The following is a 24,885-nucleotide window of genomic DNA, read 5'->3' on the forward strand; positions in this document are numbered from 1 at the left end:
ATCCAAGCTCTAGGGTTGTCGCCCGTAAAGCTTGGTAATTCCACATGTGGTGTTCTGATACCACTTTATCAAGGATCCGCTCGGGGGATTTCCTGCCGGTGAGGAAGAAGGAGGAAGAAAGAGAGCACAACGGTGCTAGAGCCGTCGCAAGGGAGAAAGACAGGATAGTGATAAAAATAATTTATTTGATTTAGCTTGTTCCTCCCAACCACTCCACCTGTCTCAAGCTAATAGTGCCATTACAGTGCTAACTCATACATAGTTAAGGAAAACAAGAATTTAACTTAATAATCTAATAACGAGTAGTGCTGGCCTTGCTTTCTCCTCGCGTTACTCCTCTACTTGCCAGCGTTACTCCTCTACTTACCAGCGTTACTCCTCTACTTGCCAGTTCAGGATCCTAACAGACAGGCCCAATCGGGGAAACCAAGCTTGATAGGTGCTCAGCTCAGCCTGCTATACGCAGAGCCTAACCCACGGAATCGGGACTAGCCCGATAAGGCCCTGTTGGGAAAGCCATATTTTCAAACTTGTGTACTATTCATGGAGTAGTATTAAATAAAATTGCAAGATACAAGATATATCTCGTAGACTCTCTACACGTCGTTGTGATGCTTGCATGAAAATTATGCAATCATCAGCAAAGTGTAGGTACAAAACCCAGGCAGCATGTAGGAAAAGGTAGGGATATTATATCACCTTGCCAAATTCCTCTGGTTGGCTTAAAAAGCTCTGTTAGTGGAACATGCAAAATGAATCAGTCCTTGTGGACCGTTTACCACTATCATAGCTGTATGTGGCAAACATTTCGCAAAATGGATGGACTGATTTGCAAAACGTTGGATTTTTCACAATACCAGGACTGAACCAAGAAGTCTCAGTACACAACACCCAAATATTCACTTCAAAAATTACTCTTCTTAGAACTCCTAAATAAATAATTCTATGATTACTCATCCAAAATAAAGTTTATCCAGCCAAAACTACAAACCAACAAATTACAACTGTATAGGATATGGATATCACAAAATGTTGCAGAACACAGCTCAACCGAAACTATTCTTTCCTACTTGTTTTACAACAGCAACATCTCAGTCAATTATCCTAGAAAGAAATAATGGAGAAAGTGGATATTCACTGCTCCTCCATAAGCCCATATATATAGATATAATAAGACAGTGCAGCTGCAGGAGCAAGACTCAGGAGTCAATGCTGAACCAAAATGTGTGCCGATTCTCACTTTCATATCTTTCCTTCTGGAAAAATAACTTTACAGCTTGTGATGGTTCACTCAGGGATATACAGACAAGTGAGAACAACATCACCTCGAATCATGCATTCGGATTTGAGATTAAATGTACCCAGCCTTCGCCAGAGCCAGACGCGTTCTTGTTCCTTCCTGTTGGTAAGCATTGACAAGTTGGGTGCAGGGCAAGCCAGGGTGGGGAAAACTTGTCAATTTGTCATCTCACTGAGTAGGGCTCTGAATCGTTTGTTTTGGTGGTATTTACAGCCTTCTCACTAGACAAATTCCCCATGGCTTTAATACAATCACCTCCAATTTGTCGTGAAGTTTCTGCGGTGTCTGTGGAATGTTGTTGCTCAACAGAATGTGTAGCATGCTCCCCCATTATACCATTGACCTCGCAACTTGGAGAGCTCGAGGCATGTGAATCCTTGTGTTTGCTAGCCAGACTAGTCAAAGCAGAAATCTTGGAACAAGTAATCCTCGTTTCTATCTTTTGTCTTTTTCGAACCTCCCCATCTGCATGTTTGCCATCCCCCGTGTTCACCGACTTGCGCTTCACCCTAGAAATCTTTAAGAGCTCATCATCCTCTGCAGGCCTATCTGGCTCCTTAGGTGGTGGATTGAAATCCTCATCGTCATCATCGGCATAGTCCACGAGTCCACCAGATTTAGGCCTGCAAATATGGGAAAAACATTGATGAAGCAGCATCAACAAAAGAAATTATCATCAGGGGAAAAACTCAAAATTCTGCCTGATAATATTTCAGATTTTCTTATTGACTTGCCAAAGGAGAGAAATAGAAATAGTAATCCATGAGAAACCTAGTCATTCAAACAGTATATGAAGAGAATATACCTTGAGGATATGTCATCAGCTTCACTTCCATTAGCTACATCAGCCTTTCTTTCTTCATCATGTGCATGTTTAGTTCGCCTGACTGAATCTTCCTCGTCACTAAGGAATAAAAAAATGCATTGTCATTTATGGCACATCTCTACTGCAGAGGGGGGCAGCCTCCTATAATGCAAACAAAATGAAGCAACCAATGACAAAACTAAACACAGAATACCTGTCCTCATTGAAATAATCTTCCTCTTCCTTCTCAAGACCTCTTCCTTCTGCCTTCTTTCTTATGTCGGGCACACTAGCACTTAATCTTGTTTCAGCACTCTCCAGGTACTTGCAACAACAAAATAAAAAGTCTTACCCAATGCAATTACTAATAGTAAACCTGGTGAGAAGAAATTATCTACAAGCTCAACTCTGAAGATTTTATGATTTCTTTAGCTCAGAGTAGAAATAAGCACGTTTACTGTCCAAGCCATATTGGATTTGCCCACTCTTAACAACCAAGATAGCAAAAAAAACTCAATTATGGTAATTTCTAAAACATAAACCCGGTTTTAAAATTCAAATATTTAATTCACAATGAGGGTGGGTTGTACACCTGTAACTGGGTTTTTTTTTTTTACACAGCGGTGGGACGCCAGTGCAGTGTCAAGACACGATTCAGGAGTACACAAGAAGAGGTCCAACCTGTTGATACTTGAGTTTGAAGGCCTGAATGCTCCCGAAATGTTCAAACTTCATAAGCTGATCCGAGAAAGACTCAATAACATAGATAACAAGAGGTTTTAGATTTTCCTGCAAAAGAACAAATCAAATGAGCAAGCTGCAACTCGTAGTTGTTTTCAAATGAGCAAGCTGCAACTCATAGTTGTTTCAAAGAAGTATTGAAACATGTACCTTCCGTATGTGTTCCAACAGTTCAAGTACTCCTGACTGTAGCATGTTGTATCTATCCCCATTTTCAACAAATGCATCAATTATTGGTTTCAACAGGTTAAATTTCACAACATGGCGAACAAGATGCTCATCCTACAAAAAAAAAAAAGTCAAGTGGGATTCAAACATGATATCAAGAAACTTCTGTTTGACTTATCAAATCAGGTGTGTAACTTGAGGAAACTTCCCCAATTTTGCAACCTCAACAACCAAGTAACAAAAAAAAGGAAATTAAAAATAACTTCACAATAGTAAATTTGATACTTACATTTCTGGATATAATTGTACGCATAAACCTGACAGCTGCAACAACCAAAAACTTCTCGCTTCGTCGAGTCATGGTAAGGATTTTCTCTATCGCATTGTTCATAAGGAAGTTGCACCTACAAGATTATATGAAGCTCATTTAGCAGGTGTATAAGAAGAGAACAGAAGTGTTGGAATAATGAAAGAATGCTGGATGGAGAATTACTTAATTCTGTATGGATGATGGACTACACAAAAGCATAACAATTCACAAATATTTAGCAGAATTTCTGGCTTAATACGGTGAACTTCAGTGTTTCTACCAACGGCAGCTGAGTTAGTTGCTCTTCGAGTAATACTCCTCGGAGGACAACAGGATGCTATTACATCAACCAAATAGTCAAGGTGCCTTTCATAGAAAATCTCAATAATTACATCTCTCTGCACCAAAGGAGAAAAGAAGCGTAAGTACCAAGTCAACCTGATCAAAGACAGGTCAGATTCTGGATATCTTGGAACTGACATCAGGGCAAGATGCGCAAGAATGACAGGAAACAGAATCTAAAAAGAGAATTGAACATAAAAACAAAGATGTAAAGTATCAACTTCAGATAACCCAAGTGAAACTTGAGGGACACTTCAGGCAAAGTATTTACACCTCAGAAGATGTCAAGGTGCAACATTGGCAAGTACTGATGAGCATACAAGAAATATGCAGCCCGCGCATTAACTTTTTCCACTTCAGATGACAATCATTAAGTCAAACTTGACAGTGGAGACAGCATACAACTTCTAAATTCCATTTGGGCAGATAACTTACATGTGCTCCAGACATGGTGAAAGAATCCATCAATATACGCAGAATTTCCAGAAATTGACAGTGCATTTGCTCACCGAAGTCAGTTACCATTCCTTTAACCTGAAAATTTAGTGATTTAAGCACACTCCCATTTTGGCTTTAGCCTTCTGAGGTATGAAATAAACATCGCCTAGAGAAAAATCACAATGTTGTGTCAAACTGTCAAAGAGAAAAAATAATATGGCCAATCATGAAGATGTGTGATTCTCTGGAACATATCGGCACAATACTTTCATTTATCCAATATCCTGAGCAAAAACAAGATTTTAAATATACAGGTGGTACATTGGACATGGGTGCCTAACCTAAAGCCTAGGCCAGAAATCACTAGTGTCGGCAGGCATGGTGTTAGCACCCATTTTGGGCCGGTTCAGACTTGCGTCTGGACACCTTAGCCACAGACTGGAATTTTGGCCACCTTGTACGTAAAGCAAGAATTTTGCTGCCTTACCCAAGACAAAAATCTGGCGACCTTACCAAAGGTAACAATCTGGGTGCCTTAGGTAAGGCAAGAATCTTGCTGCCTTGCCTAAGACAAGAATCAGCCAGCCTTGCCTAAGGCAACAATTTGGCTGCTTTACCTAAGGCAGAAATATGGATGCCTTACCTAAGGCAGAAATATGGATGCCTTACCTAAGGCAATAATCTAGCCACCTAACCTAAGGCAATAATCTAGCCGCCTTACCTACGGCAAGCATCTGACGGCATTACCTAAGGCAAGAATTCGGCCACCTTACAGTTTGGCATTACCGAAGGCAAGAATTCGACCACCTTAGAGTTTGGCTGGCTCGAGCACGAAGGTAAAGAAAAGTCCACCTTTGCATGGAAGGACCCTCAGAGAAGGCCAAACAGGAGCTCGCTTATGTCCAAAAGCCCATGAAGTAGCCTGATCAAGCATGAAGACAATGCAAGACTGACTTCAACAGGAAAGGACAAGCTGGGCTTTGGAAGGAGTTGCGCGGACGCTTGGAGTTCAGGTCCACTACGAAGCAGGAGGACAAGCGGCCTCAGTTAGAGCTGTAATTCGGTTTAGAGTCATGCTTTGTAACATGTAGAGAGTCCAAAACTTGTACGGGAAATCCAGACGCCTCATATATATGTGAGAGGTAATGGCCAATTGAAATTAAGCAAACAATCCTCAAACATCATTATATCTACTCCCTCTGATCCTAAAAAATGCCGGACTGTTCATTTTGTACAAACCCCCCTATCTTTTACTCTGATTCAACCCGCACTCCAGAGTTGCTCTCGCATGCATGTGTCTGGGAAAAGCCTCTGTGCGCGTGTGATGGCTAACCAGCTAGCTCCAGCATGTGTGTACAATTATTCAGTCTGTAAGGTCTTAATTGTAAAATGAAAATGTACCAGACTCCCGACATATTTTTCGGATCGGAGGGAGTACTTTTTTGCCTTCTCAAACCCTTGTCCCTGATCCCGTTCTTCAGTGACTTTGTGTGGATTTTGTATGAGATCGACAACTGAGCTTGGAGCGGTCTAATCCGGCCAAATTCAGTCCATAGTCGCTGGAATCTCTGACGGAGTCTCTCCCGAGGAACTGGGGGTTCGGGTTTCAAAAGCGCCAGCCAGATTGTCTTGCGTATTGCACTTCCGGTGTTGAGGGCGCACGAGGATGTGCCAGTGTAAGGCGTATATTTTGCGGCCTAACATCATAGCGGCAATTGTGTGGCCTAACACATGGCATCTGAGGTGAAAACCTCCTTTTGTTTACTTTTCACCATTGCTAATCGTGCCATTTGTTCTTGTTCTTTGAGTGTCGACGCCACGATCACATGGTGACCCAATGGTAGCAACATGGGCGCCGTTGGCAGATGATGGGGAAAGTGGCAGCAATAACATGGATAGATCAATGCAACGAGGAGAGAGGACGCAGAAATGGGTGGACGAATGGCACATGCTGAGCTGAGGCAGCTAAGTCCAGCCTAAGAGGGAGAAATAGGGAGGAGGAAGATGTGAGCATGGCATGTGGCGACTTTTCACTCATTTATTTATGGCATGTGGGTTACAGTAGTTTGTATTTAGTTTTTGGAAACTTGGGGCTTCAGGCCCAAAACAACTTTTGTTTTGGGGTCAAGGAGGGGGTGGGGCAGCCCTTTTTATTTGGTTTTGAGAGTTCCAGGTGAAAAGTAACAGTTTCAAAATTGAGCGTGAAGTTTGGACTTACAAGAGTTGAAGGGTGTAAATTTTACTTATTATAGCATGGCATAGAGCCACAAAATAAATTAGTGGAAATACACAAAATAAAGCCTCATGGCCTCTCTAATTCTGTCGGCGAATAGGACCTGCCAGCAGCTAGATGAAGGCGAGTGCCTTATAAGCGGGTAACTAGTTTCCGGAGCTTTATCAATGTTAACACATGACACAGTTGGAGAGAAAACTAGCTAAAACATGAGAACCCTGAGGATATTAATTGCTGGATATAATACTGCAGATCTCAAAGAAACTGCAACTTACCAAAAGTCCAAGAAGAGAATTTCCTTCTTGCTGGACAATATATGACCTCAATAGGTTAGGGTCCTGATTAAGAAAAAGTATAACAATATCCGTTCTGCATTGGTCAAATAGATGCAAAGAGAAGTTAGAAGAAATCAAAAATGAGAGGGTAATTTTACAACAGAGCTTGATAAGTACCCAGCTGAAACAATCTTCCTGTCTTGACTCTGCAACACATCAGAAATGATTTCAAATACACCTTCACCTGAAAGATCCCTGAAGAAAATAGATAATTAGCTAATAAATCTCTAGTATGAAATCCTTTACTTCAATCAAAAGTTTACAGTTAAGTAACAAAATTCTTTGCAAAAAAAAAACAGCAGCTTGGTCTTAAAATTGATTAGCAGAGTAAATAGGTTGATGCATTCTATTACAGGAAATGACCATCTTGCACAGAGAACGTGAAAATCTTAATTTATTTTCGAGAAAAGCAAAGGAACCTGCGTTTCATTTCATTGAATAGATAGAAGTTGTTACACGCCTCCTAAGAGGTTTACACAAATTGTTACAGCCTAGGGGATTTAGTGAACGTCCCAAGTTGTTGGCAGAACGTGAAATTATGGAAACTGTGAACAATAAACCCATGTTTGTACCTAACTAAAAGATATCCTTCTGGCAAATCCGAAGCTAAATGACAGTGACACAAAGCATAGAGCTGACAGCATGGTTTTTAAGGCGACGCCTTGCTTTAAGGCGATGTGGACGAGGCGACGCCTTTGTACATGAATACGAGCACACCACTAGCAGAGAAGGTCGGGGCGGAGAGGAAAAGAGGCCATGGCGGAGATGGCTGCAGGAGGGGAGGAGAGAGCCCAGAAGCTTGACCGGACAAGGGATGACCAACGGAGGAGCTGGGCGACGAGCTCCGGCGGAGGAGGAGCTGGCCGCCTGATAGGAGAGAGCTCCTCTCTCTCTCTCTCAATTCTTTCGATTTGGCACTGGTCTGTTCCCTCTCTCTCCCCTCTGCTTTCCCTCTCTTTGGCTCCAGATTCCCGCCCCAATTTTTCTTTCCCGCCATGGTCCCCGCTCGGCGTCTGTACTTCCCGCACGAGCTTGCAAGAGCATCCAAAATCGCTGAAGGTGGACACCTACCTCGCCTAGTCGACGACTTGGACGCCTCAAACAGGGAATCTGGATGCCTTACGTGATTGCCTAAGGCAACGGTGCCTTCCCATCTCGGGGCGCTCAGACGCTTAGACGATGCCTATGCGACGCCTTAAAAACCATGGCTGACAGACAGTGCACAGAATGGGCACCGCCACCTCAGGCACACCAGTATCATAGAGTCTATCGCAAAAGAAGACAGGATAAGCAGGTTAAACTAGACACCCAAGCTGCAGTGCGAGTCTTGTTTATGAGCACATATACTCAAGCATTCAATCAAATGGTTGGCACATATCCTGATATCTAGTACTTTTCCATGTCACAGGATGCTTACATCCAATAAATGCATGACTAAACACAGTAACCATTGACCTGGACTCGGAATATTAAGCCAAATACTAAGCGGCATAAGAACAAAGTACCCTTCCAGTCAGGTTATTACAAACAATTGGATTGACTAAACACAGTAACCATTGACCTGGACTAGGAATATTAAGCCAAATACTAGGCGGCATAAGGACAAAGTACCACTCCAGTCAGGTTATTACAAACAATTGGATTAGTAAGTTAAGCTGGGCACACCAGTAAAAGAGTTAGTTATGCACAAACAATAAGTTTAGAGGAAAAAACTATCAACAACTATAATACTGCATAGATAAAAATCTATTTCATGATAAATTTCATAATATTGATTTGGCATTGTAGAGGTTGATAGTTCTTTTCTAAAACTTGGCCAAACTTTACATGCTTTGACTTTGGACAAAATTTATAGCTTTTCTTTAAGGGAGGGGGTACATCAGAAATATTTTACACTCATATTGCAATGAGCGCGCGCTACATTTAGTATTGCAATGAGGGTGTGCAATGTGCTCATTTGAATTGAATACTAGAGGCTTACAAGTAAACTAGGATTCAGCTCTGTTTGATATTTGCATAACTATCCCTTAGTTTCAGTTGCATACAGCAAGCCACGCAGCAAAAAAAGAGTTGTGGAACTAACAGAGCTTGACCTATTTGCGATAGGGTTGCAGAATTGACAGATCATTGAAAAAGAAAACCCTGTTTTTTCTTGTTTTACAAGAGAAATAGGTCATAGCCATGTATCAGTATCACGGTTTTGCATATTTGAATAATATGCACGCTACCAGGGCTGTGCTGTATTATTATACCTGCGTAGTCCAGCCAGAGAGCATACGACAAAAAAAAAAAAAAAAAAAAAAAAAAAAAAGCAAACAAGTACATACCGAAACAATCGTAGTTGTTGAACAAGAGGCAAACTCTTACTAAGAGTGCAGAATTCGTGCAAGAATCGGACCTGCAAACACCGGAAACACTGTTATCATTGCCAATAGAGAAGATGCAACGCAGTAAGTACTTCCAGCTCCACATTCCAGTAAATGCAACAGCTATATGCATGTAAAAGCAATCATCATCTAGATCCTGTCAACCTGAAAACAACATACACTGCAAACGACGTGTTTCCTAAAATTGGCATTGACCACATGTTAAACCACAAAACTGTGCAGTGGCTATCTGAATTCCTCTAAATCCTACGCAGGACATAGAACTCCAACATCCTACAGAAAATAAACTGGTCAAATTTAACCAGCAGTCAACCAAACTCCCACTGTTGAAAAACATCACCAGTGCATGCATAGCTCACATCAACAGAATTTGGTCCTTAATCATCACTTGCAACAATGGCTAATATAGTATTTCTCTGACTAGTCGAAGAGAAAACCAGATTTGCGAGCTATACTATTAAATTCCATTGTAGCAACGATACAATCTGATGCAATATAAAAAGGATATTTCACGTGATAAAACCATCAACTCATCAGAAATAACAAGAGATGTCTCACCAGTTCTCTTTTTGATTCCACAGAAATATTTGGCGATCTCATCCTAGAGAATAATTCTTGGATAAAGCACGCATCATCCTTTAGTAAGGAAATAACCTACAGACAGATCATTAAGTTATATGTGATAAAGATATACTGCAATTAGTGAGGAAATGTCAACATAGGTGAAGGGTGAAACACTAACAGCAGCATTGTTCGTATGAATCATTGTGTTAAGACTTGCCATAGTGCCATCATCTAATGTTCGGGGTAATATAACATCCTGCAGATACCGAAATGAGTACAATTGTAAAACATGCAAATAAAAATAGTGCAAACAAAAATCAATCTGAAACGGGTAAAGTGAAAACTGTGACTAACCTTAAGGTAGCCTATTCTGTATGTTTGATGTATCCTCGAAACCACAGAAACATTTTTAATGGGTATGGCCTGTGGAAGCAAACAAGCTTATGTTAAAGAACTGTTTCTTCTGGATAGGCTAAGGGGTGCAAAAATCAGCCTACCTCTTTGAAAATTACATGATCCTTCAGAAAAGTGCGATGCTTTTGCACTTTGGCAACCTCTGGATCGTCTACAGGTAATAATTTGCTAAAATTAGAAGAAAAATGAAACATCTTCACAGGCTTTGAATTGAAAATAATATATATAATATGACGATATGATGAACTTATATGAAGCACCAAAGGAGAAATCATACATTCAAGGGCGCCTATGATGTCAAGAATAAACTCATCAGAGAAAATCTTATCAAAGATTGATGGGCTGTTCAACAATACTGCACAATAAAATGAGAGTAAAGAGCTGTTTAAAATATTCTAGTGAGCATACTCATTCCTATACAGACATGTACTTACTGATTCCCCTGACTAACTTGAAAATCATGTGAAGATCATCTAAATTCTCTAAATCCTCGCACATTCTAAAAATCTCCAGCAGCTTCGGGAAAAAATCACGCTGAAAGTATGAGAATTGGTAAATAGACAAGTTGGGCAGGAATAATCATATCCAAGAATGAAAGAATGGAACCATCATTTCTAAGGATCTCATGCTGCTTCCTTCCAGATTTTAAGTATTGAACACATGGCAGGCTAAAGTTATTGATCACGTCAACGAAAAAAAGAAATAGCAATCAATGTCAGCAATAAGGCAGCATAGATCAGTTATTAAGCAATCTTTATTAGGTATGTAAGGTGACTAAGTAGCAAAAAGTCCATCCACCATCACGGAGCCATCTGTAACAATAGATTAGTCTCCTCAAATGACACCAATGAGAGATCATTCCCGTAAATGGTAACATTTAATGAAATCACCCATACATGCAAAACCAAAATTGCCATTATGTAGTTCTTGTACGTGAAGCTAACATCATAAAGTAGCCATTAGACGAACATTGGCTTTTCTATCTGATTGATATTCAACAAAGTTATGTTGAGAAAACAAATCAGAAAAGTAAGACTCTCAAGCAAGCATATTTATATAAATGGAATGAAACACATCCAAAAGACCAGTTTCCTACATCGAGATATTGCGTAGACAATAGATACAGTTCGATAATTAAGAGAAAAAATGATGCCTTGAGATATTGCTACTGTGCCAGAATCATGTGTGGAACAAATCATCAAGTACAAAAACTAATCTAAAAGAAGAACTTCAGATGACAGTATTTCATCTTATATCCCAAACCGGGTGACTTCTCAGTGGTAACCAACCTAAAACAAATGGAGCAAATAAGAACCTACAGAAAATGAATGGCTGCTAAAACTACGCCAAAAGTGGCCGTTAAAAAGGTAAAGCAGTATAGTAGCTACGCACACTAACAACGCTGCATGCAGCATAAGGTCTCCTAAAAATAGGTCATATAAATAACACAAGAGGTGATTCCGCTCTTGTTTCTATTCAACAATAAGGCAGCAGACTAATCTCTCTATGGGCTTTTCTCACAATGGGTGAGCTTCCCAACCACACAATTCTTACATGGAGCAAGGATGAGTTCCACATTGATGATTGAATGAATTTTTTTTTTTTTTTGCAAGAAAATGACACCGGCTAATGGAAGTAAAAGTCTATGGAACATGAGACCATGCCACACAGAGATAAAGACTATATAACTTACATCTTGTGTTATCAACTCCGCCACACGCATTTGATCCGTAATGCCACCCTCCAATATAGTCTGCAGTTTTCATAAGCGGTATTTTTAACAGTAAATAGATGTTTTTGTAGAAGAGAGTACAAGTATTCCAACTGCCCAGCTGTAAACTATTAAAAAATGAATGTAACAAGGGAAGTATTTTTGATCTTAGTTATGGCAAATATCAACAGAAGTTACAGCGAGTAGCCGAATATCAACAATTACATCTAAAAATAAAGAAACAGAGTTTTGCCCTCCACATAAATGGATTAGATACCCACAACAAGCAAAGACTTAAGATTGAATACTGGACATGCATATACATCAAAGATGCAACTTTAAAAACATGGCAGGCAAAAAATAGATCCCACAAGACCAGCACACAAATTACTAGTGTCACAATGTACTGTTAAAAAGAGAACACATAAAATACTAGAACTCAAAAGAAAAGGGAATAGATAAAAGTGTTCCTTTGAGCATGGTAGATACTACCTCCAAGACTTTTTAGAAAGCTAATTTATAGCTTTCTAAAAAGGCTTACATTTCGGAGCAGATGTAATAAAACTTATTATAATAATTTTATATGAGAAGAGTACAAAATAAATCTGACCTTCAAGATCAAAGGAAGATTGGACAAATCAACAGGTGGAAGCTCCCTCAGTTCACCATTGACAGAGCGGAAGGACTCATCTGCAGGGAAATCTACAATTAATTATGACAGTGCAACAGAAAAACTGATATCTAGGGAACACCAGGTGCCAAGCTACACATCAAGGTCTGCCACAACTGAATGCACCCTTTTGTCAGCAAGTATCAGGGAATAGTGTGCGCTTTCAGAGTACAATAGTGTTGAACAGAAATCGAGATGAACCAAGGAAAGAAGAAGTCCACGCCAAATAAGGCCCAATAAGACAGTAGGCTAGCTTTTAACTCTCAAGCTTTCGTGGATTCACTTCAGGAATTGATAGTGGTGAGTTGTACTTGATAATATTGTGAATTTTGCGTCAAGAAAATGTGCATGGTTGCTTTGCCTGTAATTCAGCTCATTCCCTCCGGATAGTGTATTTGAACTAAAACCCTTGAAATCTAACGGGATTGAGTTGGGTAACTGTTAATCCAGACGAGCTCTTCAAATCTAGTGCATTCTAAGCGGTCACTTAAGGAATTGACTGACAGTGGGGAGCTGTACTATCATGGATTTTACATCGGGAAGGCTTGCCTGTAATCCGGCTTAATACCTTGTAATGGCAGGGGTCTGAACTAAAATCCCTCAGATCTGACGGGATCAAGTTGGGTAAGTGTGTATCCGAGAACTTCAAATCTGGTGCGTTCGAGTAAGGCAAGTGTGTATCCAGATGAGCTCTAATGGATCCCCAGCGGTCACTTCTGGAATTAGCAGTGGGAAGCTGTAATTGTAAATATTGTAAACTTTACAACAACATCAAAGCCTTTTTCCCAAGCAAGTTGGGGTAGGCTAAATATGAAACCCAACAGAAATAAAAGGAAGCCAAAACAAAAACAAGAAGGAAAAAGAGAGTAAACTAAGATTCTGGCACATGGATCGCTGATCTCCATGCAGTCCTATCAAGAGCCGAGACTTTAGGTACATTCCAATCCCTCAAGTCTCTTTTTACCACTTCCGCACAAGTCAGCACCACTAAATATTGTAAACTTCACAAGTCTCCACCCGGAACACACGATGGTGGTGACCAAGGTCTGGTTGCTGCAAGGTCATGTTAGTCGGCTCCGTTCCGGCGTGTTCGAATGTCTTCGTGGTGGTCTCTCCTTGTTGTGAAGTCGAAGCCACCCTCGGGCGGTGTACGATGACCTTCGAGGGGTGGTCCGCTGAAGGTCCTATTCGACGCTTGTCTTGCGCATCTTCTCTCTGAGGCTCGTCGCCGGAAGCGGAGCTGCCGGTCTCTCTTCGAAGAGTCATCTGTTTGGCATAGGCCGGCTTGAGCTTCTTAGCTTTTGTGGGTAGCCAGGGTGGCTGGGTGTGCCCTTGTGGCGGGGTGTGTGGTCTTGGGGGTACTCTGGCACTGTTGTTGTTGGTTTTGCCCGATTTTCTCCTAAAAATCGGGCACCTTCTGCTTAATGAATGAATGAGGCAAAGCTTTTGCCTCCGTTTCAAAAAAAAAAAAAAAATTGTAAACTTTGCCTCCAAAAAATTGCATGGGGCTTGCCTGTAACCCGACGCAATCCCTTCGGATAGACATGGGATTTGAAATAAAACCCTTCAACAGATAGACAGGGGATTTGAAATAAAACCCTTCAAATCCAACAAGGTTGAGTTGGGTAAGTATGTATCCAGACAATTTCTTAAAGGGGAGTTTTTCATTTTTTGGCACTTGATGTCTCTTGAGCGCAGGTTTTATTCGACAAGAGCCCCAGGTTATTTAAGGACATGGTGTCTCGAGGTTATCTTCCCATGACTATACAATAAATGCTATGGTTACAGGTATAAGTACAAAGCAATGTGCTCTTACACTTTTTCAATTAAATAATACGAATCTGAAACATGAACTACATTTTAGGGCCTTGGAGAAACACAAAGTCCCAATAAAGTACATTACCCTCATCAAGGATATGTATGATAATGTTGTGACAAGTGTTCGAACAAGTGATGGCGACACTGATGACTTTCCAATTAGAATAGGGCTACACCAAGGGTCAGCTTTGAGCCCTTATCTTTTTGATTTGGTGATGGATGAGGTCACAAGGGATATACAAGGAGATATCCCATGGTGTATGCTCTTTGCGGATGATGTGGTGCTAGTCGATGATAGCCGAGCGGGGGTTAATAGAAAGTTAGAGTTGTGGAGGCGAACTCTAGAATCGAAAGGTTTTAGGCTTAGTAGAACTAAAACTGAATACATGAGATGCAGTTTCAGTTCTACTAGGCACGAGGAGGGAGAGGTTAGCCTTGATGGGCAGGTGGTACCGGATAGAGACACTTTTCGATATTTGGGGTCCATGTTGCAGAAGGATGGCGATATCGATGAAGATGTGGGCCACCGAATCAAGGCTGGTTGGATGAAGTGGCGCCAAGCTTCTGGCGTACTATGTGACAAGAGAGTGCCACAAAAGCTAAAAGGCAGGTTTTATAGGAAAGCTATCCGACCTGCGATGTTGTATGGCGCGGAGTGTTGGCCAACGAAGAGACGACATATCCAACAATTAAGTGTAGCAGAGATGCGCATGTTGAGATGGATATGTGGCCACACAAGAAAGGATCGGGTACGGAATGACGATATACGGGAGAGAGTTGGGGTAGCACCGATTGAAGAGAAGCTGGTCCAACATCGTCTCAGATGGTTTGGACATATCCAACGGAGGCCTCCGGAAGCGCCAGTGCATAGCGGACGGATAAAGCGTGCTGAGAATGTTAAGAGGGTTCATGGTAGACCAAACTTGACATGGGAGGAGTCCGTTAAGAGAGACCTGAAGGTTTGGAATATCGACAAAGATTTAGCCATGGACAGGGGTGCGTGGAAGTTAGCTATCCACATTCCGGAACCATGACTTGGCTTCAAGATCTTATGGGTTCCAACTCTAGCCTACCCCAACTTGTTTGGGACTGAAAGGCTTGGTTGTTGTTGGTGTTGTTGTTGTAATGATCCAACCACAGGTCAGCAAGTCCTTCAAATATTTAAATAGAGCAATGGCAGCATACTTGTAATTGTGTCCGACTAATATTGCAAAACTGAGTCTGGCAGCTTATTTCACCAAGTCTATTAAGTGCCTGATTTAGGTTGATGATAATGAGACTAATGACAATCTAAAATACTCCCTCTGATCCGAAGTATTGGTGTTCTAGGTTTGTCCTAAGTCAAACTTCTCTAGGTTTGACCGAAGTTGTAGAAAAGCATGTCAATATCTAAAAAGTCAAATCTGTATAGTACAAAAATTTATCGTATGAATTGGCATATTTTTCGACTAACTTGGTCAAACTTAAAGTAGTTTGACTTAGGACAAACCTAGAACACAATTCTTTTGTAACAGGAGTTATATATAACAAGCAGCAATGTTTAATTTAGCTAGAACTTTAAGCAGTGTACATGTATTTAGCAAAATGGGATCTACCGTGTGAATGCAATACTCTAGAGGCTTCTAGATGTTCCGATGCTGGGCGAGGACCAACTTCAATAGCTGCAGGACATGATTAAAGTAAGGCAACGTAAGAATGATATGAATAGCAGCAGGTATTAAGCAACTCACCACCAAGGTTACTGAACTGAAGGTTTCTCTGAATTTCACAGATGTTGTCCCTGCAGAGAACCACCAAGAATAAAAAGACATCAATAAGAAATAACTGAAGAGAAGTGATAGTTATGCCATGGTTTCTTTTCTTAAATTACCATATGTAGGAGCACCCTGCAGCTTCCTGGAAGCTCAATGCTAATTCTGTTGCTGCTTCTGGATCCCTCCATGAGATGATTGTTTCTAATAAAGAAAACAAGCATGTCAAGTTATCAAGTCATGCAATGGTTACAGATGGTTAGCTCAAAACTGATCGGGATAGTGCAATTGTTCACCTTCTTGCTTTCTGTAGATATCATCAGATGTAATATTGTGGACGAGCAGTGTCTCATTGTCATCTTCATCCAGAACAGTCAAACCAAGATCTTTTGAACCCTGAAATCAACCCACATCTGACCCAGTTAAGGTCCAAAAAATGTAAGCCTACAAACTGGAAACTGAGAACTTAATTAGCCGATGGCATGTTAACAGAATACCATATTGCCATATATCAGGACTATGCATCTACATCATGCTATAACTACAACTAATATTTAAGTTTTCATTTGAACTGATATATTTGACCACGGCATATTGTTCAATAAATCACCACCACTAAATACCTTAGCAAGCAACAAAACTTAGGCCTCGTTTACTTCTAGTGTATTTGTGGGGATCAGAGGGGATTATTTCGAATCCCGGAAAATCCCCACTTGTATGTTTACTTCTCCGGGTTTGAACGAAATAATCCCGATATATCCCCTCCCATCCCCACATTTTGCATAGATTAGAAACTCCCCATCATACTAGTGTATTTTGGAGGTATTTGACGGGAAGTGAGGGGATTGAGTGAACACCAAATCCCCTCCCATCCCTATACCCATTGCGGAGGCAAATACGAGAGAAGTAAACAAGGCCTTACAGTTAAGTTGACTAGATAACTATAACACTAACCCATTTGGTGTGCTGTGGTGGCTGCGTGAGCTTATTCAAATAGTTCAAAAGAGACTGGAAACTAGGGTTGCAAATGCAGGCTCGCTCTAGTCCCGCAAATCCCAACGTTTAGTACAAAAAATTGTACTAAATGGCCCGATTCTACATCTACATGTTTGCACTATTCGGACTCCAATCCGCCCCGCTAATGGCGCTGCTTGCAGCCCTACTGTACACCATTTAAGCACAAAAAAAGCTACATTTATCTGACAGCAAAAAAAAGGTGGATTTTCCAAAGCATAAAATTTAACTGAATAGAACCATATACAAGACATAAAGATACCATACTGATGTATACCTTAAGATAGTCGAAAGGAACATATTGACTCATACCTCAATGTAGTCGATAGCAACATGTCCTGTGCCCTGATCATCCCATTTCCCTCCATCCCTCAGACGGTACACTTTCACACGCTGGAACAATTACAAGATGTTGATACCTTACACAATGTGATAATAATACAAACACAAACAGAAACGAGATAAGTAAAACTTCCTTAACAGTTGTGCCCACAAAAATTTAAAAAAAAATCCTTAATAGATACAAACAAGGCTGAGTATCTTGGTTAAAAGTTGCTTGGTAGGACTAGGAAGGACTTGCTCAACAAGAGCCTTTGCAACAAAATAGGACGCTATCTAGACAATATCTGATACCAGTTCACAATGTGCTACTCCAAGGAAACGGCGTGATTTTTTCTATTTGAAACATCGTATTCAATTTGGAATCCTTACGAACTCCAAATTTTGAGCCCAGAGCACTTAGCAAATTATTGCAGACTTATGATTTGGGCTACACCTACAGACCATGAACAACCAAAGTTTAGTGTCCAAAAACCAAAGTTTAGTGTCCAAAACTTGGTTGTCACTGAGTGTGATGATGGGCATCACACTCATTTTTTGCTATCGAGTGAACTGTGCAAACTGGTTGTCATTGAGCCACAAATTCTAGCGGCTGAATCAGGTTTACGAACAACTCACAACCATCGTATGTTTCCATAAGCACTCGGCAGAGGCATGTATTCCTTTTCCTCCAGGTTCTTATATAAGGCTAAAAGCACCCAAGATTCTATGCACAATGCAATTTCATTGGCCAACAGGAACTACCAGGAAATTTGCACCATGTCCGGTTGTTTTGCTGTTGCTAGGTATCAATGTAGTAGAGTGGTAAAGGAATGTAATGTTAGATCAATTTATACTTGTGACAGACTCGACTGGTCGGGGATTATTGATCAAGCAAATGAGCAGCAACATACAATTACCATCATCAGCATCCCTTGAGTGGCAGAGCAAGTACTACAAGATGATCTGGAGTGCTCTCAAGTCTCAACACAGACACTAGAGGGCATCTTACATTCTATGCGCTCTCTTTTGGGAGAGGCCAACACTATGTAAACCAGTCAACCTCCAAGAGAGCAGTTGCTGAAAAGATCGAAAGGAAAATACGTACTTGTGCCAGCATAGGGCTAATTCTACAGAGGCATATCGTTGGTGAGTTTTCTTTGGGAAAAATACTACTCCTTGACCCTGACACTTATTATGGATCGGAGGGAGTACAGTAATTTTATTTCAAAATTAATTCATGTGCTTCAAATGGCAAAGGATATCTGCTTTGGATATGTTTTGAAGCAATACGTTCAGCTGTTCAGATCAATTGCCGGACCACAGCTGAGAATGATCTGATGACCTCTTTTCAGCAGATATTAAGAATGATTTACCTTGCAACAAAAACGACCTCATTTTTCCATACATGCTACCAGTGTTCAACAAACCGGGCAATTCATCAATTAATCGCAACTCAGTGGGTGACCGATTCACCGATTAACAGATTAGTCGTACGATTAACCAGCCAGTTCGCCTATTAATTGCTAATCGACAGCCGACCAAGCAGTAACTGATGAACAATTTCCTCAAATTGCATGCTACCAAAAAGAAAGGTGGTCGTAAATGCGTGTATTCATCATGTTAGGTCGAACTTAGTCAGAACAAGGATATAGATTCGAGCAGATTACTCATCCGAATTTAGAGCTTAAATCTTCAAATGAAAGGTATCACCAGAAAGACGCACATAGTGACAGACGGGTTTGGGAGAATAAATGTATGCTAAAACCCTGGGACACAGTATTTAGGGCGCGTTCTGAAGCAGTGGCGGACCTAGGATTTTATCAAAGGGTATGCCACAAGAAAATTTTGACTTGCATATTTGTTTAATCCATTTAATATTTTTTGCAAAAACTTAAATTTTACAATGCAAATCGATATATATATATGCAATAAATAACATTTAGAAATATTAAATTGAGAAACAATGCAAGTACAACAATCGGATAGATTATCGTGGAGCCTACAGAATGTTGTCGTGGTTGTGGGCTTCCAAGGATAGGTATACGGAGTCTAGAGTCTAGTTCCTCTCCTAGCTGGTCGATAAAGGTGTTATCTGAAACTCTAGATATATCAAAATTCTGAGTGAGCCGAGAGCTAAAGGCCGAGTTAGTTGAATCGGCGGGAAATGAAAACCAGTTGGAATTCTGGAATTAATCCAACTAGTATACATGCACGTGTACCTGTTTGAGTTAAGTTTGAGTCATATTAGAGCTAGCATACATGTAGTTACTAATGAGCTATCTCTAATACTTCCAGTACTAGGTGCTGGAAAACATACATGAGCTAGCTTGGTTGGTCTCTGATAATAGTACTAGTCATATTTTGTGTGAGCCAAATACTCTATGAGCCAGATTAGAGCTAGCGTCCATGTGCTAGTAACAAGCAGCGAGCTTGGCCGCGGGGTATGCCATGGCATATACGGCATACCCCGTAGGTCCGTCGCTGTTCGGAAGTCTCCTATCTTCTCGAAATCCTCCAATCCAGCTTCCCAAACCAAAATCCGGCTCTTCAAAGGAGCCCGGAAAGTTCGGGCAGTTCCTGACTTTTTGCCTAGTCGCTGACGAGTGGATTCATCTTCTCCAAATCCCCACCCTGCAGCTCATCAAATCCCCAAACAGTAGCATCTCCCCAGTGAGCCCTTGCTACCCAGCTCTGCAGCATGCCTCTGCTATCCCAGATCTACAGTGTGGCTGTCGCCTTCGCTCCAAGGTCCAGCACCGCCACCAGCTGTACGGACATTTGCTGTAGCACCTGCACATGCGGTCGGCCCCATGAACCGCTGAGGGAGTAGCGGTCTGGCCTCCTGGTCCAAGCCTGGCAGCGGCCTCCACCCCCTCAACCGCGCAGAGGGCCGCAGGAGCAGGGCGTCAACGGGCAGCTGGGAGCAGCTTCGGCTGCAGCTCAGGGAGGTCAGGGGGCTTGCCAGAACAGCTGGGGAAGGTCAGAGGTGAGATCAGGGGAGGTCAGGGAGGCTTACCAGAGCAGCTAGGGATCTCTCAGGAGCAGTTTTGGACTTTTGTGGATGGGGCGCACAGAAAGATGACTTATGTTTCTGTTCTCGTGAGGAATAGAGAGGAAAAAAGAGCGTTTTTCTCCCACTTGGCAGTGGCATAACCCGTAATTTCGCACTGCTCTGCGGTTTGCTGTTCCAAGAATTCACAGAAGAGGTGCTCCGAGTTTTGTACAGCATGAGCTAGCTTCTCGAATCTGGCTCCATGGAGTTGAAGTGTTCAGTGCTGCTCCGCGATAAATTTTTGGGAAGCTGGAAGTTGGAGGACTTCCGCACACATCCTTATTGTGGTCATCTCCAAGAAAAATAAATAATTGCATCTAAATCATGTGCTCTTCATCTAATACCTTGGAATTTGTGGCGTATGATTTCACTTGACAATTTAGTAAGTACTGCCAAAGCATAATCGGCGTGACATGGAAAACTGCTCGCGAAACTTTTTGGTGTTCAAACTTGACACCAACAAAAGCTCAAACAGTACTAAGTCAGCCTCTCATCAACAAATAGGTTACCCATGATGCATACATATTATTCACTGAAGGGACAAACATATATGGAGAATTGAGCATATGTGGAGGAGGCAACTGCTTATAGATGTACAGTTTAATTTAAATAGAACTTCCATTGGCTCCCTACTATGTTGACAATCACGCAAAGGGGAGTAGCACGGGGACGAAGTAGCGTAAAAGCAGCAGATATCTATATGGATGATTTGGATTCGAGTAAAGCATGAAGACTACTACCTCCGTTTGCAACCAAAAGTATGCTTTGGATTTGGGAACAAGAATCAAGAAGTAGCATTAAATGACCTTGTTGTCCTTTTATTGCCCAACTTTACCAGCTTTTATCTTATAAGATGCCTTATTTATTCATGAGAGTATAAACATCATGCAGCAACGGCATAATAAAAAGTAATAAGATAAACGTACCGCGATGTTGTAGAGTAACCTGTAATATGAGTACTTCCATTCCAGGAAGTGGCAAATAAGATATCCCTCACAGACACACACAGCCAACAACAAAATCGTAGGGTGACACACAAATAACCAACAAAGGAGCAGCATAAAACTACTGAATTCAAAGGTGACGACTCGTCTAGTACGTCAGCTGAGATAGTTGGTCAAACAAAGAATGATGCCCCTCAAAACTGACATACAAATATTTGGACCCTCCTAAATGTTTGGCATGAATAAATTAGGTATGAATCCACGATGCAGGCGCACTTGCACAGAAGCTTCACCTTCCATGCAATTGGCATCTCAGGCCAGAACATGTCTACAGTGGTTGACTAAGCAGAGTTAGCAGATTATTGTGTGGTGTTGTTTTTCTGTCTCAGATGCGAAAAGAGAAAAAGAATGGCTGTGTCACACTATTTTCAGTCTCAGATATGAACAGAAGGCTGGATGAATAAACAATTGTTTAAATATGCAAACAAGTGTATGATGGAAAGTATATTAGGACAATTACACAGCGTCTGAATTCCTCTCTTAGCAGCATCCAGATCACTGCCTTAAAAGTTAAGCATGTGTAGTTAGTTGAGCAGACACAGCGGACAGTGAATTGAGCAGGGATGCCTCGAAATTAGAAATAAGATAACCCAGTCCTGGGATAAAAACAGAAAACTGCCCGAAATTAAACTTGGATCTAGGGCACGTGTGGGGTTGAATGACCACCTCCCCTATCCACATGACGTATTCGAGCAGCTGCCTTCCAAAACCAGCTGCGCCCTATCGCAGCATCGATTTCATCGCAACGCGCAACCACGACCACCCAGGTTAGGCTAACAGCCAGCCGCTAGTGGATCTAGTTCACGAACAACAGAAGCTTCGAGAAGCCTACAGAGCAACCGAGCAGTGCGGGGGGCTCACCTGCATGCTGCTGCTGTTCGCTGACGCCGCCGCCGAAGCCGAAGCCTCAGCCGAAGCCTCGCCCCCGGCCTCCGCCTCCGCCTCCCGCTGCTCCTGCTCCCCCATGGCTTCCGCGGTCCTCTCCGACGCCCTGGAGATAGCGAGGGAGCCTCTGTGCCGCCTAGGAGAAGATGGAGGCTCTCTGCCGGCGGGCAGCTTGGTCAGTGGGTCGAGGGCGCGGGCTGCGAAACCCTAACCACCATGGACGAGCTCCCCCGCGGCCCTTGTTCGCCCTGCCTCGGCGTCGCCTTTCCCCCTTTTGCCCCCTCTCGTTTTCGCGAATATTTTGTGTTCGTTTGCTTACGGACCCCCGCAACAGATAGAGAAAGTAATTGAGGGCATGGTTGATGCAGAAAAGAGGGGTCGGAACGATTGACACGGTTTCGACGTGATTATACTGTTTCGGGAAACCATGCGAGTGGTAGAAAAGGAAAAAAGTTAATGAGACGTTTTAGTAAAAAAGAACACTCGGAATACCGACACTTACCAAGTACTCTCTTCCCTCCGTTCACTAAGGCCTTGTTTACTTCTAGGGTATTTATGGGGATGGAAGGGGATTATTTCGTATCCCGGAAAATCTCCACTAGTCTGTTTACTTCTCCGGTTTTGAACGACATAATCCCGAGATATCCCCTCTCATCTCCTCCCATTCCCACATTTTTTGCCTAAATCAAAAACTCCCCATCATACTAGTGTATTTTTGGGGAAGGGTATTTGAGGGGATTGGGTGAACACCAAATCCCCTCCCATCCCCATACCTATTGGGAAGAAAAATACGAGAGAAGTAAACAAGGCCTAAAGGCACTAAGGGTGTGTTTGGTTTAAGCCCAGACTAGCCAAACCAAAATTTTGGCATGACCAAAGCAAGGGCACGACCAAAATTTTGGTACACTATTGTTGTTTGGATTATAGCCATTGTACGTTGCCAATTTTTTGGCAAAATCTTGGGCCTCCATTTGATTTGCAGCCAAATTGATACATCTGGACTGGCTTTTCCAATGGAGGTTAATTTGATTTCTAGCTTGTTAAAAAAAGGATTTCTAGCAAACTGAAAATCATAGATAGTAGAGAAGGGTCCGGAGGAAAATCGTATACTACAGAATATAAGGGCATCCCAGCCGGGAGCGACAGTTTGCGTTCGTGTGGGCCAAAAATGCGTCTGGGACGCATCGCAGCGGCCCCGACGCATATTGATCGCCCGCGATGACTCAAACGCAACGTATATTTACATCTAGGATGTGTCGCGGCGGATGCTGCATGTCCCAAGTGACCGCTCGCTTTTTCAACAGGTCCGCCTTTCAGCGAGCGATAGGGCTATATCAAGCGCATCGCTTCAGCGGTCATCGCTTCCGCGACTGCTGTTAAGCTTCACGCACTAGCCACTTGAACCAAAAGTCCGAACTGATGGAAAGGGCTAGGCAATCCACATATACACTTCACAACACCCCCACTCGCGTGTGATGGGAGAAGAGAAAGTCAACACGTGAAAGAAGAAGAGCACACCGAAATAGGGCATCAGCGGTGGCTAAAGAGGGGGGCAACAACAATTTTTAGGCTTAATTGCGAAAACCAGGATTTGAACTTGAGACCTGGGGCTCTGATACCATGTTAAGCTTCATGCACTAGCCACTTGAACCAAAAGTACGAACTGATGGAAAGGGCTAGGCAATCCACATATACACTTCACAACTGTGGTGACCCTGCATACCACTGCATGTTGTAGTATGCCAGTCGTTGATATAACATTCACGAAGTACCATTCCGCAAATATTACATCCCTCAGAGTAGTACAACAGAACATAGCAGGTCCATAACTCATTCATTTATTATTACAACTATCATACACATGTCATCTCGGAGCTCCTCTTGGGTCCTAAGAGGAATACTCCTGGGTTCGAGGCGAACCCAACATAGCTTACAATATAAGAGTCTCATTAAGTTATACATTTATTTCCTCGAGCAGCTAAATACTAAGAGTTCGGGCTGCTCGGTTACTACTACCACTGGATATCTCTAGGCTTGATCTCCTCCGGAAGCCTCCCCGGATCCGTAGACGATGAGGTAGTCTACGCCTTCTATACCTCCAGAGAGGTCTGGTTCTTCATAGCCGATGATCTCGGCTCCTTCATTGTTGTCGTAGTCCTCCTCCAGACGATTCAGACAATCTAAGCATGGGATTTAAGAGTGGTATGAGTACGAGCGTACTCAACAAGTTCATTATAGATAAGAGGTGTTTAATGCTCTAGCTACAATATTAGACCAGAAAGTCTAATACCAATGCAAGTTTTGATAAACATTTTTTCAAGAGATTGCTTTTATTCGAAAGAGCTATGTCCGTCAGCCTTCACCGGTTTACTAGAACTTCATGGAGCTCCTTTCCGCGTCAGCGATTCCTTATCCCGAACAGGGAGTGACAGTCACGCTTCTTTACACTCTGCAGAGGTGTGTTGCTTTACCCATAAGAGATCTTAACCTTGGTGCCAACCGGGCAGCTTTCCCGTTCACACTTCCTTCGGTGTGAGGCCCGGTATAAGGTCATAGCCAATCATATTCCTCCGCTACCTCGCACACCCACCCGTTGTTGCAAACCCCGACCCTGGGTCCTCG

At 42.1% G+C, this 24,885-nt stretch overlaps 1 protein-coding gene across 2 annotated transcripts; it reads right to left on the reverse strand.

Annotated features, from left to right (window-relative positions):
* Positions 1–898: 898 nt before the first annotated feature.
* Positions 899–22,590, reverse strand: LOC127326946 (uncharacterized). Of its 2 annotated transcripts, XM_051353743.2 has the most exons (25): positions 22,240–22,590; positions 17,314–17,394; positions 16,284–16,383; positions 16,107–16,191; positions 15,967–16,016; positions 15,832–15,897; positions 12,359–12,438; positions 11,731–11,790; positions 10,472–10,571; positions 10,315–10,392; positions 10,121–10,188; positions 9,978–10,046; positions 9,802–9,879; positions 9,618–9,713; positions 9,000–9,070; positions 6,790–6,867; positions 6,613–6,706; positions 4,102–4,200; positions 3,508–3,722; positions 3,304–3,418; positions 2,997–3,128; positions 2,787–2,894; positions 2,320–2,429; positions 2,106–2,204; positions 899–1,923 (listed from the first exon to the last, which is right to left on the reverse strand). In XM_051353743.2, the coding sequence occupies exons 1-25, from the start codon at positions 22,342–22,344 to the stop codon at positions 1,464–1,466; spliced, it is 2,697 nt and encodes an 898-aa protein (XP_051209703.1). In that variant the 5' UTR covers positions 22,345–22,590; the 3' UTR covers positions 899–1,463. The 2 variants fall into 2 exon arrangements, with proteins under 2 accessions (XP_051209703.1, XP_051209704.1); XM_051353744.2 differs by lacking the exon at positions 15,832–15,897.
* Between the last annotated feature and the right edge of the window lie 2,295 nt (positions 22,591–24,885).

This window comes from Lolium perenne, chromosome 3, assembly GCF_019359855.2.
Source record: "Lolium perenne isolate Kyuss_39 chromosome 3, Kyuss_2.0, whole genome shotgun sequence".
NCBI classification, from domain to species: domain Eukaryota; kingdom Viridiplantae; phylum Streptophyta; class Magnoliopsida; order Poales; family Poaceae; genus Lolium; species Lolium perenne.